The 14,897-nt window shown below is 35.3% G+C and overlaps 1 protein-coding gene across 2 annotated transcripts in view; it reads right to left on the bottom strand.

Annotated features, from left to right (window-relative positions):
• Window positions 1-14,897, bottom strand: part of DCBLD1 (discoidin, CUB and LCCL domain containing 1) — a 37,407-nt gene that overhangs the window by 10,313 nt on the left and 12,197 nt on the right. Inside the window, exons 3-11 of one of the 2 annotated variants that reach the window (XM_032215400.1) lie at window positions 11,252-11,386; window positions 10,034-10,085; window positions 8,855-8,924; window positions 4,803-4,936; window positions 4,034-4,074; window positions 3,226-3,441; window positions 2,222-2,346; window positions 898-1,045; window positions 688-804 (exon numbers count right to left, since the gene is read on the bottom strand). In XM_032215400.1, coding sequence (XP_032071291.1) covers window positions 688-804; window positions 898-1,045; window positions 2,222-2,346; window positions 3,226-3,441; window positions 4,034-4,074; window positions 4,803-4,936; window positions 8,855-8,924; window positions 10,034-10,085; window positions 11,252-11,386 — 1,038 coding nt within the window. Of the gene's footprint in view, window positions 1-687; window positions 805-897; window positions 1,046-2,221; window positions 2,347-3,225; window positions 3,442-4,033; window positions 4,075-4,802; window positions 4,937-8,854; window positions 8,928-10,033; window positions 10,086-11,251; window positions 11,387-14,897 lie in introns of both variants that reach the window. The other variant, XM_032215399.1, reaches the window with a different exon arrangement.

The following is a 14,897-nucleotide window of genomic DNA, read 5'->3' as shown; positions in this document are numbered from 1 at the left end:
GTGTGTCTGTGTGTGTCTGTGTGTGTACATGCATACATGCATACATATATACGTATACGTATACGTATACGTATACGTATACGTATACGTATACGTATACGTATACGTATACATATACATATACATATACATATATATATATATATATATATATATATATATATCACAGAAATTGGTGGAAAAATGGCTAGTGTTAAGTGCCCAATATCTTGTCCTCTATAATTGGATCACATTGGAGTAAGCTTATTATTCAATAAGCTCATTATCAAATTATTGCTTCTATTCAAGCCCATTACGATTAAACGATGCTGCCAACATGGCAGAATTCCAATGGCGTGATTTCAGACCACTTGGAAGGAGTGTTAAGGATGAAAATGGGAGCAGACTGCTGTCCACTTCCTCTTCCGTTTTATTTTTGAAGAAAGCAAAATATATCACAAAGTCTGCTACTCTCCTGTCAAACTGCAGTGATAGCAGCTCAGGAAGCAGAAGCCACAAGTTGAATGCTGGGAAAATATGAGGAAAGCAGATAGGTACAAAAAATATGTGTATTTGAGGGGAGATGAGGGAATGGGATGGATGAGAACTGCCTGCCTTTGACCGTGGACGGTGTGACTGTTTTTTGAATAGTTGTTCCCAACTTTTTTTCTCCATTTCACATACATAGGATTGCACTGATTGTCATACCTAAGTTGGTTTCAACTAAAGGTATATATTCTGTGCTTGATTGGTCATCTTTTTTAATGGAAACGCCTGTGCTTTGACTTGGTCTCTGTCCGAGTGGATGAATAAGAGAACTGTTACCTACAAACAGATGAAAAAAAAAAGTCAACATCCCATTTGTGGGACAATCAGATTCTATTTTTTACAAGCTCTGTAAAGATAAAAATGGCTTACTTCGGGCTGCTCGACAACCAATAAGTTCCACTTTCAGGGCTATTCTTTTGTGCCAGGTCTGTGGAATAATTCTCAGAAAGCGAGCTACTATAGGGGGAATAAAATTATTCCGAACTACATCTCCATGATTTGAGTTGGCTTTGAATATCTGCAATATGAAAGGAAACACACACACAGAAACAGGACAATTGATAGAAAATTAGGAACAAATGGCGATTTATGAAAAACAAATAACATAATTCATGAAATTAATCTTTCATGGAAATATGGTAAGAAGATGGTTAAACTGAGCAAGTCAAATCTGCTTTGTCTATGACTACAACATAAGAAATGGGGTGGGGTTTTTGACTGGCTTAATAGCAAATGTTATGTCACTGCCCGAATTTGAGAAGTGCCTGGCATAGAGAAGACCTACTTGATAGAATTGAAGAATCTGAACCTGGATGACACAAACTGCCAAGTTAGCACAATAAGTCAGCACAACCAACAAAAAGCCCTCCAGTTTTAGGCCAGTTTTGTCAGCCATTTTGTTTCTCATAGTGATCAACTTTGGGGTACTCAAAATGCCATCCTTAATAGTCCTATCCTCTATAAATGTTTATCCAGTCCCCCTTTAAAGCCATTCAAGTTAGTGGCTATTGCTATGTCTTATGGTAATGAAGTCTACAGAGTAACTAAGTGCCACTGTAAACCTAGCCATCTGGAAAACTGGACATTTGCATCATTATTTCCCACCTGTTGAAAGGAATTGGGGAGAAAACCAACCCATTTGGAACCATTTCATTCTGGATCCCACCCCCCACCCCCCGGCCCCAGCCAGGATTTAATAAATAAATGCCACCAAGATTCATGTTTGGTTAAATTTGCATAGAAGCACCTGAATAAACAAATTACTATTAAATGTTTGTACATTTTTATGGTATTAACAATGGCAGACACACTGTCCGTGTGCTGCCTTCCACATGAAAAAATAGCTTTATAAGCATAAACCTTTCTGTTGTATTTGTGTGCAGTTTAAAATGTTTTCAATTTGTTAACAAAACCTCTTTATTTCACTACTGTTAGGGCACTCAGGATCTGTAAAAGTATAATCTCTTTATATTTTCACTAGTTGTTCTACCATGAAGCAATTACCACTAATTTATGAATGCTAGGAATACAGCAAGCGATTCAGCCAAACTTAAGGGCACTTGAAGCTCATTTCAGTCAATAGGATTTTGATCAGACTAACACTGCTGCTTCAATCATAAAAAAAGTACTGGAGAAAAAAAAAATCTCAATAACCGCATTCTCCCTCTTTTGTCCATCCCCTAACCAGGATTACCTTTTCTTCATTGCTTAAGATTCTTTTGTAGGTTCTCCATTTTGAGTTATTATTTTTATAGTTCACAACAAATGTCTTAACGTAATAATTAAAATGAAGCACAGTAGACCCCGTAGTTCTAATTCCTTGCAGTGAAAGAAAAGAGAATATAAATAAACATGAAGCTAAACTTTTTTCAAATAAAATTAATATATTGAGACCAAACTTCAATATGTTAGCTTTATATTTTATCACCGTTTCCACTACTGTTCACATTTAAAACATTCATTTACATGCATACTTCTATCAATAGATAAAAACGTCTGTTCATTTAAGAAGCCCAATTTGCCACAAATAATAATAATAACCAAAAATATGCAAATTCTGTATTGTGATTTTATATATGACTATAGTTCAACCCCCATTAATAAGGCATAGAGGATTTCATTGGCTTACAACTAGGGGCAATTTTCACAAGACAAGATCATTATATTTTATTATCTGTATCAGATTGGTTTATATAGTTCTTAAACAAAATTGAGGCTTCAGAATGCAAAACATTATGGAGAGAATTTCTAAACACAGTGCAGATGCAACCAAACAACCAAACAAATGCAAACAAATGCAAACAAAAGCAAACAAAACAAGACCATATGAACAGTATACAAACATGAGCTCTTCTTGTGGGACATAGCCATTTAGGTTTATTTAGCCACTTTGTTTTGCATCAGAGCCAAGATAAAGTTTGAACCCAAATCATCAACATGTAGTTTATTCCATAGAAAGCCAGAATTATTTAGCTCTAGATTACCATATTGTCTGAACATAGCACTGAATTATAGAAGGCAAGTAATTTTATTCCATGAATAACCCAGAAGCATCTGTAGGACCCAACACTCAAAATGGGAAAAAAAACAGTGGTTGTGCCCTCATGATGCAAAGGCCACACTTTTATAACTGTACACAACATCACAACATATTAAAGGCATATGCTGCTGTACTGAGCAGGAAGCCTCCAAACTGACCTGTAATTCTAATTTTCTCTCCCAAGTCAATTTCCAGCCACTGCTGATGGTTACTCTGGTTTGCTGCCCAAGATGGTCCAGGAATTTTAAGCCAAGCTTTCTGAGGAGACCACTCAACTAACTCCCCAACTTCATTGATTTCATCCCAGGATGATGATGCAGTTATCTGAATATTCAAAGCCCCTCCACCTCCTAAATTCAGTGCTTTGTCACAACCTTTAAATAAAAAAAGAATGTGCATTTTTGTTATCACTGTACATATCAGAAAAATATTTGCTTTGTCCAGTAGGACATTTATCCTGGACATTTTTAATGCTCTACTCAAATGTAGAACCCAACATCTGAATTTAATTATGGATAAGAAGAACTTACATATTATTTATCAGAATTGGATAAATTCCCCAAGTGAAGGCTTTGATTTCCAAAGATGGTATTATTCTGACACTAAATGAATTGAATGCTGGTGAGCTGGTGAAATGGGGGGAAGATAGATAGGATGGGGCAATTATAGTGCTCTAACCAATTACTAGGATGGGTGGATTGCCAAGTGCCTGAATCTTGATTATGTGAGGGTATTGCAACAACTATAACTTCTGATAAGGATAATAACAAGCACCATCATAATTTTGAATGGTCATTAAATGGTTGTAAATTAAGGATTACTTGTATAAACACCTACCTGATAGCAAAGTAAGTGGATGTAGTTTTGAGTAACATCTGAATTATATTTATAATGATAACAGCTTTGAAGTACTAATTAAAAGTTATGCTTTATTGAGCAAAAAAGTAAAATAATAATACTCCTTACCATTTGAGTTAAAAATAAATCGCTTGTTTGATAGAGATCCACTGTCAAGAAAAAAGATACCATAATGTTAACTATCTACTGTCACAGATATGTGTTTGTGTGTATTGGTACTATCTGTATATCTTTACCAATCAACCAACTAACCATTCAAAGCTATTTACTTATGTATGATTTTGTTAGCAGTTCTATTTCAAAGAATGAACTCTTTCCCTAACTTAGAGTAACGGTAACAGATCTGATGCCTATTATTATTTAATTATAGTATTGAGGTTATGCAAATGACCCTGACTAATAAATGCAGTTTAGTTCTGTTTCGTTCAAGAGCCAGTTTAATATCACACTTTAGTAACCAATGACTGAATTTTGATACATATATCTTCACTTAATAGGCTGAAAACTGAACAAAGCTGATGCCCGCAATTGGCTTTTCTCTTTGAACAATTCAGCAAGTAAATTGGGAAGTCTGCATTAACAGAACAATATTTAACATTAGACAATAAGGTAGAGTTGCTCATGGTAAGGGAGGTACAGACCAATTGCGTAAAAAAAAAAGGAAACAGCTTTTTATGGGAACATACAGTTATAGGTCTCCTTATTATGTTAAGAATAGCATACACAAACATGTTTTTACTTCAGATCAAATTATGGTTATTTAGGCTTCCTAGTTTAATTATGACTTATTTTGAAAGAGAAGGAAAGGGGCTATACACGGCTATATCCTGGCTTTAAGTAAGCATATCATAAGCCAAGCACCAAAAACAATACTTACTCTTGGGAAAGGATGCCATTGGCCAAGATACCCTGATACCGATTTTTTCCTTTCAACTGAACTACATTGATCTGGCCACCCACTTCATCTGCAATGATTCCAGCATGTATGGCAGATTTGCACAAAAGGGATGTCTGGTGTAATAAAGTCAAATTAACAAACAATTAACAAAGATTGTGTTTTAATACTTAAATAACTCATACCCATCTAGCCAATAATAGAGCCCACTCTTTCAGAAATTAAGTCTAATAGAAAAGGAAAGTAACATTTCTCTGTAAATTATCTAACTGGAGAAGAAGCAACGTTACTTCTGAAAAGATTGCAAAAACTTGGCCTGTTAGGTAAATATGCTCTAAGGTTAATATTTTACAATGCAGTAATCTTTCCTTACTCAGAAATCATTAAGTGCCATTTCCTCAAAATACAGGTGGCGAAGAATAATGCCACATGCTCTGGTTATTTAGTTGAAGATACTCTATAATGAAGAGGAGGACTTGGAATTATTGCCTAAAAAAGCCTGTTAAGCCTCATCTGCAAACTGGATCAAAAGAAATGGCATGTGAAGATTATCTCAATTGGCATTGATCTAAATGAAACTACACACCCACATAAATACATGTGAAGCGAACACCATGAGGAGTATGATAATAAAAGAACAACCAGTCATTATATTGACCAGATCAAAATGCACATATTGTAATTCTCTCTGTACTTCCAAACGGTGTGCAAAACCTAAATATATACTTAGCTTCAACTGATCTTTCTATGACTGCCCCCATCAGTCCAGCTCTTCAGGTGAAGCTATACCTCTTTTGCTATGCCCTACAACGAAGCTGCAATGTTGTAGCGAGGCAATTGTCTTAAATGGCTGTTTTCTTCATATGTGCAAGAAGACATTTTCATTCAAGCAAAACAACACATGAAGTGGCCTGTCTCAAAGCATCAACTAGAGGCAATGGGGCAGAACACGTTCATAGATTTGCAGTGCTACTTTGCTCCACTGAGCAACCCTGAGACACCTCTGCAAAATGATCTGATAAGGAGGCTTATCATATTTGTAGATGAGGGCAAAATCAAAATAACCTTGACCTAAGCCTTAATCTAAATCCAATTGAGTGTTTAAAGGTGTTCACGGTGCCTTCTGTAGCTGATCCTCTGATAAAGGATTTGAGATACCAGGCTTATTAGCTGGGCAATAAGGCTCCTAGGAGGATCTAGGGTTCGTACTAGACTACCAGCTGAACATGGGGAAGCAGCATCATGCAGAGCTGTTTTGGCTGGATAGCCACCTGCTACAGAATCTTAATGGATTCCTACACTGACCATAAACTGTTTTATGTTTTATGCAGCCTGATGCAGTGGTGTAATACCAGTTTTTATTTCTTTTTTTAATAAAATTTTTATTTTCAAACAAACACAACCACACAACACATACAACATAAAAGCCTCTTCAACTACATACAGTGTGTCGATTGGTTACAAGGTCTTTCTGCGTCATTTCCATAGTCATCACTTGAATTTTATCAAAATTCACATATTGTCAATCAAGATATCTTTGTATACATTGTTATGTTATGCTTCCTTTGTTTGATTATCACTATTGTCTCTCCATTTTAGACAAGGTATTCTAAATATATAACCAATATTATAATTTCATTATATCATATTCAATATATCCAATAATAAGGAGTTATTTTTTATCCTATTCTGTCATTCTATTATTTTAGCATTGATAACATTCTCTAATAATTTTCAATTCCATGTTTTTTCCCATTATTAGTATCATCAATCTAATATACATGTATACAAATTGTTATAATTATTAAACATCCATTAAGCCTAGCTATTATTACATCCTTTCAACATAAGGCATATTAAATTTGAAGTAAATTTATATTATGACATTTTATTACATCATCCTGAAATCATCCATTATTCTATTCTATATAGAATTGTTTATCTTTTGTAAAAAGGCTTTTCAACATCATCTACATAAAGCTCACTTACAGTTTGTATAAAATTTCATATTATCAATCTAGTATATATACATGCTTTATTATTATTAATCATTTATTTGACTATAGCTATTATTACGTTGTACATAGCACTCAAAATTTAACTACATTTAACTAAATTTTATTGTGACATTTCATTTCATCATCCTGTATCCTTCCAGAAGTAGTGTAGTCCAATATCTCTTGCCATTTGTAAAGTCTGTATTCTAAGTGTTTTCTTGATAAGTCTTATGTGGACTTCTCTTAAGAACTTGTTGTTCATTGCATGTCTTATAAGGATTCGAAACCCTCTATCTTCTCCTTTTATCAGCCTAACTTCTGCCGAGATTACTCTCATTATTTCTGCCAAATTTTCTCTCCTTTCTTCATCTATGTTCTGACATCTGAAATAAAGTTCCGGTTCATCAATCTCTCCTTTCCATATTTCACACTTGTCATTTCTCTCCACTCTGTTTGCTGTCAGTGTCAACAATTTTCTTATCACTTTCATATGTCTCTGTGATTTTTTGAGCTCTGTTCTCAAACTTCATCACTGTCCCCGTACTTTCTGTATTTTGATCTATAATTTCAAGTCTCTTTTCAATTCTCTCTGTGATTATTAAAACTTTTTGAATTTCTAAGAAAATTCTTTGCAAAGTTAGTGCCTTTTCTTCTTCTCATTGTGCCATTTTCCAGGTTATAGACACTGCCAAAACATCTGAGACTTTTTAGGTTTCAAACAAATTCAGTGTTTTTCAAATCAAAGCTTTCTCTTTCCTTCAAAGGAACACCTGTATAAACAAAATGTTTTCCACTGACCCTTTCAGTAAACAAAGCTTATAGCTTTGTAATATCAGATATCACCAAGCCACTAGCCACTAGATGGCAGTGTTACCTCTTTTCCATCTGTTTTTGCCTTTCTCTGTGAACTCCAAAGTTTCCGGAAGAGGAAAAAAATGTTTAAAAATTACGCTCCGTCCAAGCCTTACAAGAGAAAAAACTTTTAATCCATGAATACAAAAAATGGAAAAAGTATAGAGGAAGAAGGGAAAAAAAAGAGACCAGTCCAGTTTAAAAGTAAGAGGCATTTGTAAAAAGTCCATCCATAAAAAACAAACAAAGTTAAGGTAGAAAAGATAACACAATAGTTTTAAACCAGGGTTAATTCGCACCTTATTTTCTTCTGTCTTCAATTTTATTTTAAACTCCAAGTCTTTTGGGTTTTCCCTTCCCTAATAATAAAATTTTTCTCACCACACTGTCTCTCCTGTACTGCTGTTTCAGGGGCTTGTCCTAATCGTCTGCAGCCATTTTGGCTGCTTCTCTTGTAGCTGGCAAAAAGAGCTTTCTCCTGGATCAATCAGGGACTTTGCGATGTCCCTGAGATCAGCAGGACATGCTCTTCTCTATCACTGCTCCTTCAGAACAGTTTACGTCCAAAAGGACCGTCCAGGAACAGAGATATTGATAGCAATCCTGGCGTCCCAAGATTGCATGTCTTGTTGTTGCGACGTTAAGCCCCACCTTCAATACCAGTTTTTTTGATCTTCACTCATAATAAGATTCCTGCAAAATATATTACTGTACCTAACTTTCAAAAGTTTTCAGATGACAACAGATGAATTTTTTAGTTTAATAGAAAAACAGTTCTATCAGCCAGACTACCAACCATTTAGCCTGAACTATATTAATTAAACAAAAAAAACAAACAAACATTTTAAGTGTTTCTCATTAAGCCTGACATTTCAAAGTTGACTCAGCCTTCCACCCTTCCACGGTCGATAAAATGAGGACCCAAATTGTTGGGGGAATAGAATGACTCTGTAAACCACTTAGAGAGAGTTATAAAATACTATGAAACGGTATATAAGTGCTATTGCTATTATCTGCACATGTTCATATCACTATTTCCAGATCTTAATATGCTCCATGTTGCATAATAATTTATTGTACTCACTTTGACTTAAGTTAAATGTTTTATTGACTAATCAAAAATATCTTGAAAACAGCACTGCCATTTTTTCCCTTCTAAATCCGCTCTTACACTGGGATACTTACATCTCTGTAGCCTTCTATGATATTACCAGAAATATCTCCTATTATATCTCTGCAACCAGGAGGACAGTATCTGCTACCAGGGAAAAAAAGAGGACTCATTATTTGAAGTAGAGATTAGTAATGTATGCAGTATATACACACACTCATAAATACAGGCATAAACACAAACAATGCTAAGATCAAAGCCTTCCCCCTCAAAATTCCAGTTGATTCAAACACTCTATGGAATACAATAACGCCCACAACAGCGGCAACTGGAATGCATGTTCTTTGTTTCTTGTTGCCATATTTGAACTGGATGTTATGTATCAAGAGTTGTTTTTATAATCTACTACATATTGTCATAGTTCTACCTGCCCACCCAGGTCTAGCTTTTACCACATGGCTAATTAGATCTTGATAGCGTTTGCAGCTTCCCTGGGAACTACTGTATGTTAAACTGTTTCTGCAGCTTTTACAGATGTGGACAGCTCTGTAAGGTGCTGCTGTTTCATCACAGAGTCCACTAGCAGCAGCTATCCGAGACATCACTGTTTCTGGAGGTTACAATGAATTTGGGGGAAAAAAGGCAAGAAAAAGAGGAGATGATTCCTGAGACTCTGCTTCAAGGTCTACAATTTTCTTTCATCCTTATTAAGATTTTGCTGGGTGTGAACAAAGCATGAATGCTCTGAATAACAGCATGGTCATATGCATATCCCTCAACACATTAGCCAGTACCAAGTCCAGCTAAAAAAAATACCCATCTTCACTGTTTCTGAAACTATTTCTTGCTTGGATGCCTTTATTTTCAAAGCTACCACATGAGACACTTCTTTCTGTGGTTAGAAGCCAGACATCCTCAATACCAAAAGCATAGTCCCAACTTATTTTGGCATCACAAGTCACTATATTATATATTAGGACAGTGCACTGTTCTGCTGCAGCATTCCTTCATTACGTTTGGAATGTAAAGTCTTCCCAAATAAGTCTTTACTTTACTGCCTCACTCAGACAAACGTCCAGTAGATAATCACATAGGCAGATGCCTTCAAGTATCTCCTGAAAAACACATTCCTGTGGTTGGCAGTAGTGTTCCTGGCTTATGGTCATGTCTATTATCTGGTTGCAGCAATACATATGTTACAAGCAAGATGCAACTTGACAGCCAGAGAGTCTAGCCCTTAAGCCTATACTTACCTATACTCCAGCTCTGCGTAGTAGCTGCCTCTCTCCAGACATGTGATTAGATCTGTTCAAAATAAAAGTTATTTCTCAATCTGGAAGATACGAGTACTTGTGAATTTACATTCATAGGTCCATACATTCAGACTTAATCAATTAAAGATAAAGTATCATTTAAGAAGAATTAATAACCACAGAAGCCTTGCAACATTTGTTTCTCCCTTCATAACCTTTGTTTTATCTTCCTTTCCCTAGATTTCTTCAATTGGATCTACGTGTCCCCCCCCCCCCAATAAATAATTATGGCAAAACTTCAATTTAAGAAAAGTCTTGAGGGAAGAGTCATTGTTTGAACCCTAATGTCAGAATTTACATTGTGTGAAATTCTAGTTTAGCAAGAACTATCTTATCCATGGAATGATAAGCCAGTCAGACTTATATGCTGTGTTATAAATCAAGTATAAGAAAAGGTAGATTTTTGTGTACAACTTGGCTACAGAGTAGAGGTTCACATTATTTCATGCTAACACACAGATTTTTTTCAATATCAATGTCTGACTGCAACCATTAGTGCTGAAATAGTAAGATAAAAAGCAATTTCTTTCTGTTTGCATCTCCTTTTTGTTCAGAATGCTTGGCATGCCAGCAAGAAGGTACTCTCACTGCAATCTGGCCACCTTCCCATTTTCATAAGGTGTCAACCCTGAAGCTGATCTGACCGAAGCCATTTTGGAGCTTCAGTATTGCCACACTGGAGCTGAGGGATAGAGATAGCTGGGGTTTTGTAGCCAAAATAAAATACTTTCACTTGGGAACCAAAGATATTCTCACACCTGGCCCCAGGAAGGAGAAGTGAGGTCACCAGGCCACCAGACAGCATCTTGATTGGACCATGTGACTGAGGGAAAACTTTTACTTTTAATTAGGTGAAAACTGTGGGAACTTTCAGAGTTGGTTTTCACCAGATGTGTGCCAATATAATATATCCAATAAAGCTATTCTTTGAGGAATTCATCTGCCTCAGGGTTTTGCTTGCTATGGGTCTATTATTTGGAGCCCTGACATAAGGAGCAAGACAAGCAGGCAGTCAACTAACACATTGTGATTAGAGATTACTAGCATTTAAGTTATTCTTGCTTCCCAAAACTAAGGAATGAGAAGTCACTGTTCTGAGCTGGTTTTGTAGTCATTGTTCCCTTGACAGCTCATCTCATTTGACGTTTTCCACTTTACCTGGATGATCACTGCTGGTAAAGGACAGGAGAAAGCCCCTGCCAGATACATGGAACCTGCTCTCAAAGCGAATGGTTACTTCATGAACATCCAGGATGATTTCTTTGGGGATGGGCACTTTGCCACAATAAGGTCCTAAAAATAGAACAAGTAAAATTGGAGATTTGCTCCATGCAACAGAGACACACACACAAAACCCACAAATCCATAGAACTTAGTTTACTATGTGCAATTTTATGCATATTTGACTTGTAATCTTTGAAGCTAATTAAATAGCTAAATTCTTGCCACCTTGCATTCAATAAAAAAGAAACACTAATATTAACATTTTAGATTATTTTAGTTCCAAGTACTGTACATAACCATAATTCAGTGGTTTTGAAAGTATCGCTTTATTAAAAGAGCAGTAAACCCGACAATCAGAACTGGTTTATCATTTATGGTCTTAATACAGTGCATGTGATAAATACATATGTAATAAATATGTAAATAAGTATGTAAATGCATTCATAGTGTATGTTTTTTTTTAGTTCTTGGTTTTAGTTGTTTATTATTTTATGATTTGTAGTTTTATTATTGCTATGAATTGTCCAGAATCATGTTTTAAGATAGCCATATAAATCTTTTAAATACATTAATATATCTAACACTATTAAGTTATTTGCAAACTATATACTCACATTTAGTTATTTCTATTAAAAAGAAAACAGTAACCTTTTCCCTTATTTTTTCCTGTTTTGAGAAATAGTTTATTAAAAGTTCAATAACAATTTTATTTTTTTACATTGGAAATTAAATACACTAAACATTTTTAGATCCAAACTATAGAGCATTATAATAGAACCAATTTCATTAATTAAAACATTTTAAGCTGTTATTTTTTTATATTTGAATTCTTTAGAAAATTAGAAAATGTGCATATGTACAGGTAGTCCTTGATTTATAATCATAATTAAGGCCGGAATTACGATTGTAAGTCATGGCAGGGCATCATGTGATCACACCCAATTTCATAACCTTTTTTTTTTTGCAACAATTGTTATGTAAATGCCCACTTATTAAGTGAATGCCATAGTCATGAAATGAACCTGCGTCTCTAAAAAATCATGATCACATGACTATGGGATGCTGTAAATCTGTACTGGTTTGACAAGCACTCCATATGCAATCATGTGAGCATGGGGGAATGCAGCTGTGAAAACTTTGGGAATAGGTTACACACACACACACACACACACACACACACACGTTGAGAACTGATAAATCAAACCCTGGATGATTATGAAGGACAGTCAAGCTGGGGTGTTTCAGTCTCTCTGATGTAATAATATCATTTTCATGAAGAATCTAGGCTGCATCTGGAAGCTTCCTTGGTTCTACTGTTTAGTGCTCCAGAGACTTTTATGGCCAGTATTAATTTATTTGGCTTCTCTTGATGGGTCAGTTGCAGGCCTTTCTGCCTTCAGTTGTCATTTTTTAAACCATAACATTTATTTTTGTTGTAGTAATATCACCTAGAAGTATTAATAGCAAAAGGCTGGTAGAAATGGTTTCTAATGATATAAAATATTTTTGATTACAGCGAAACAAGCTGTGTTTATGTTTTACCACCTATCTCTTAACTCTTAAAGCAAGTAAGAACATTTAAAAGTGTGTGCTACAATTTTTGGAGGGCTGTAATTCAGGCCTTCTACTAACATAATTCACACTTCCTCCAATCTGTCTTTTATTAAAATAAAAACTGTTAAGCATAATTACATCCTGCAATGGCTTTTTAGCCTTAAGGAATGTTTAAGGTCTTAGTAATTTAACTGGAGACAGGAGACAATAATTCCTAGGTGTGTGCAAAATGTTTTGAATTCAAACCATTTTGAATTTGAAACATCCTGTTTTGAGTTTGAAACCCTCTGTTTTGCATGTGAACTTGGTTGTTGTGATCATTTGAGGATTTTGCACTCAAATCTTACAGTAAAGATAACTTTATCTTCAAGTATTTTATACAACACTGAATTGATTTGCAGCTGATATGTACACAGGTCTGGTCAACTTCTATGCTAAAATGAGGTCACATATATGTTTCTGAAACATTCTGTTTGTTTTCTCTCCTAACCAATCAACTTAATTCACAATCTTTATACCTACAGAATTTTCAATAAGTGAAACCTTTAAAAAACTGAATTATTTGTTTTTGCGGACATTGAAATCTTCTTTTTATACATTGTAGAATAACATGGCAAAAGAGATTTTGGTTCTAGAATAATACTGTTCTACATCCTGCTCACAATGTTAGAGCCAAGGTGGCGCAGTGGTTAAATGCAGCACTGCAGGCTACTGCTAGATCAGCAGGTCAGCGGTTCAAATCTCACCGGCTCAGGGTTGACTCAGCCTTCCATCCTTCCGAGGTGGGTAAAATGAGGACCCAGATTGTTGGGGGCAATATGCTGACTCTCTGTAAACCGCTTAGAGAGGCCTGAAAGGCCTATGAAGCGGTATATAAGTCTACTGCTATTGCTATTGCTATTATTTTACAATATTATGAATTACTATTCACTCTCTTTCTCTATCAATAGATCTCCTATCACTTTTTCCTTAATTTTTACAATTTATTTATATCTCCAAATTGTTCACTACTCTAAGTTTAGCATTTCCAATTGTTTTCATCTTGCTTTCCAACATTTTTAAAATAATGCTTTGAGGAAAGTAATGCTGCATTAATTATTAAAAACTATAGTTAGATAAAATGGTGAACTAAGCCAGCAAAAGCATTTCCAAATTTTCTAAGAATTCAAATATAAAAAGTACCAGCTTAAAATGTTTTAATTAATGAAATTGGTTCTATTATAAAGAGAGCTAATTTCAATAAACTTAGAGAGAGTTGGGAAAAATTCCATGGATGAGAATCCTCAAGGGGAAAACAACTCAAGAAGCTTGGGAAATTTTGAAAAATGAGATTACAAAAGCCTAGTCTAGCACAATACCAATGAAGAAGAAAAATAACAGCTCCCAAAAGCAACCAGCATGGCTGCATAAAGAATTCTCTGGCAAATTGAAAGACAAAAGGTATAAGTATAAAAAGTGGAAAGAGGGGGACATAACTAAGGCAGAATATCAGCAAATAGCCTGAACCTGTAAAGATGAAGTGAGGAAAGCTAAGGCTCACAATGAAGAAAGGCTTGCCTCAAAACTAAAAATTAACAAAAAAAGCTTCTTCCAATATGTTAAAAACAAGAAAAAAGTTAAGGAAACAATTGGTCCATTGCTAGGAGAAAGTGGCAAGAAGGTGACAAGCAACAGGGAGAAAGCAGAACTATTTAACTCATGTTTTGCATCTGTCTTTACACAAAGGGATAAAACAGTCAAACCTATCAAAAACCAGCACCACAAAAATCAGATTAGGAACACAAATTGAAATAGGGAAGAAAATGGTAAGTGAGCACCTGTCTACCCTAGACAAGTTCAAATCACCAGGACTGGATGGATTACACCCCAGGGTTCTGAAGGAACTGGCAGACAAGATCTCAGAACCACTGAATTATATCTTTCAGAGATCCTGGAACACCGGGGAACTACCAGAGGACTGGAAAAGAGCTGATGTGGTTCCCATCTTCAAAAAAGGAAAAAAAATAGATCCAGGAAACTACAGACC

The sequence above is a fragment of the Thamnophis elegans genome, chromosome 4 (genome assembly GCF_009769535.1).
Source record: "Thamnophis elegans isolate rThaEle1 chromosome 4, rThaEle1.pri, whole genome shotgun sequence".
In the NCBI taxonomy this organism is placed as follows: Eukaryota; Metazoa; Chordata; class Lepidosauria; order Squamata; family Colubridae; genus Thamnophis; species Thamnophis elegans.
The sequence above is the reverse complement of the archived record's forward strand: the minus strand, read 5'-3'. Positions and strand labels throughout refer to the sequence as shown.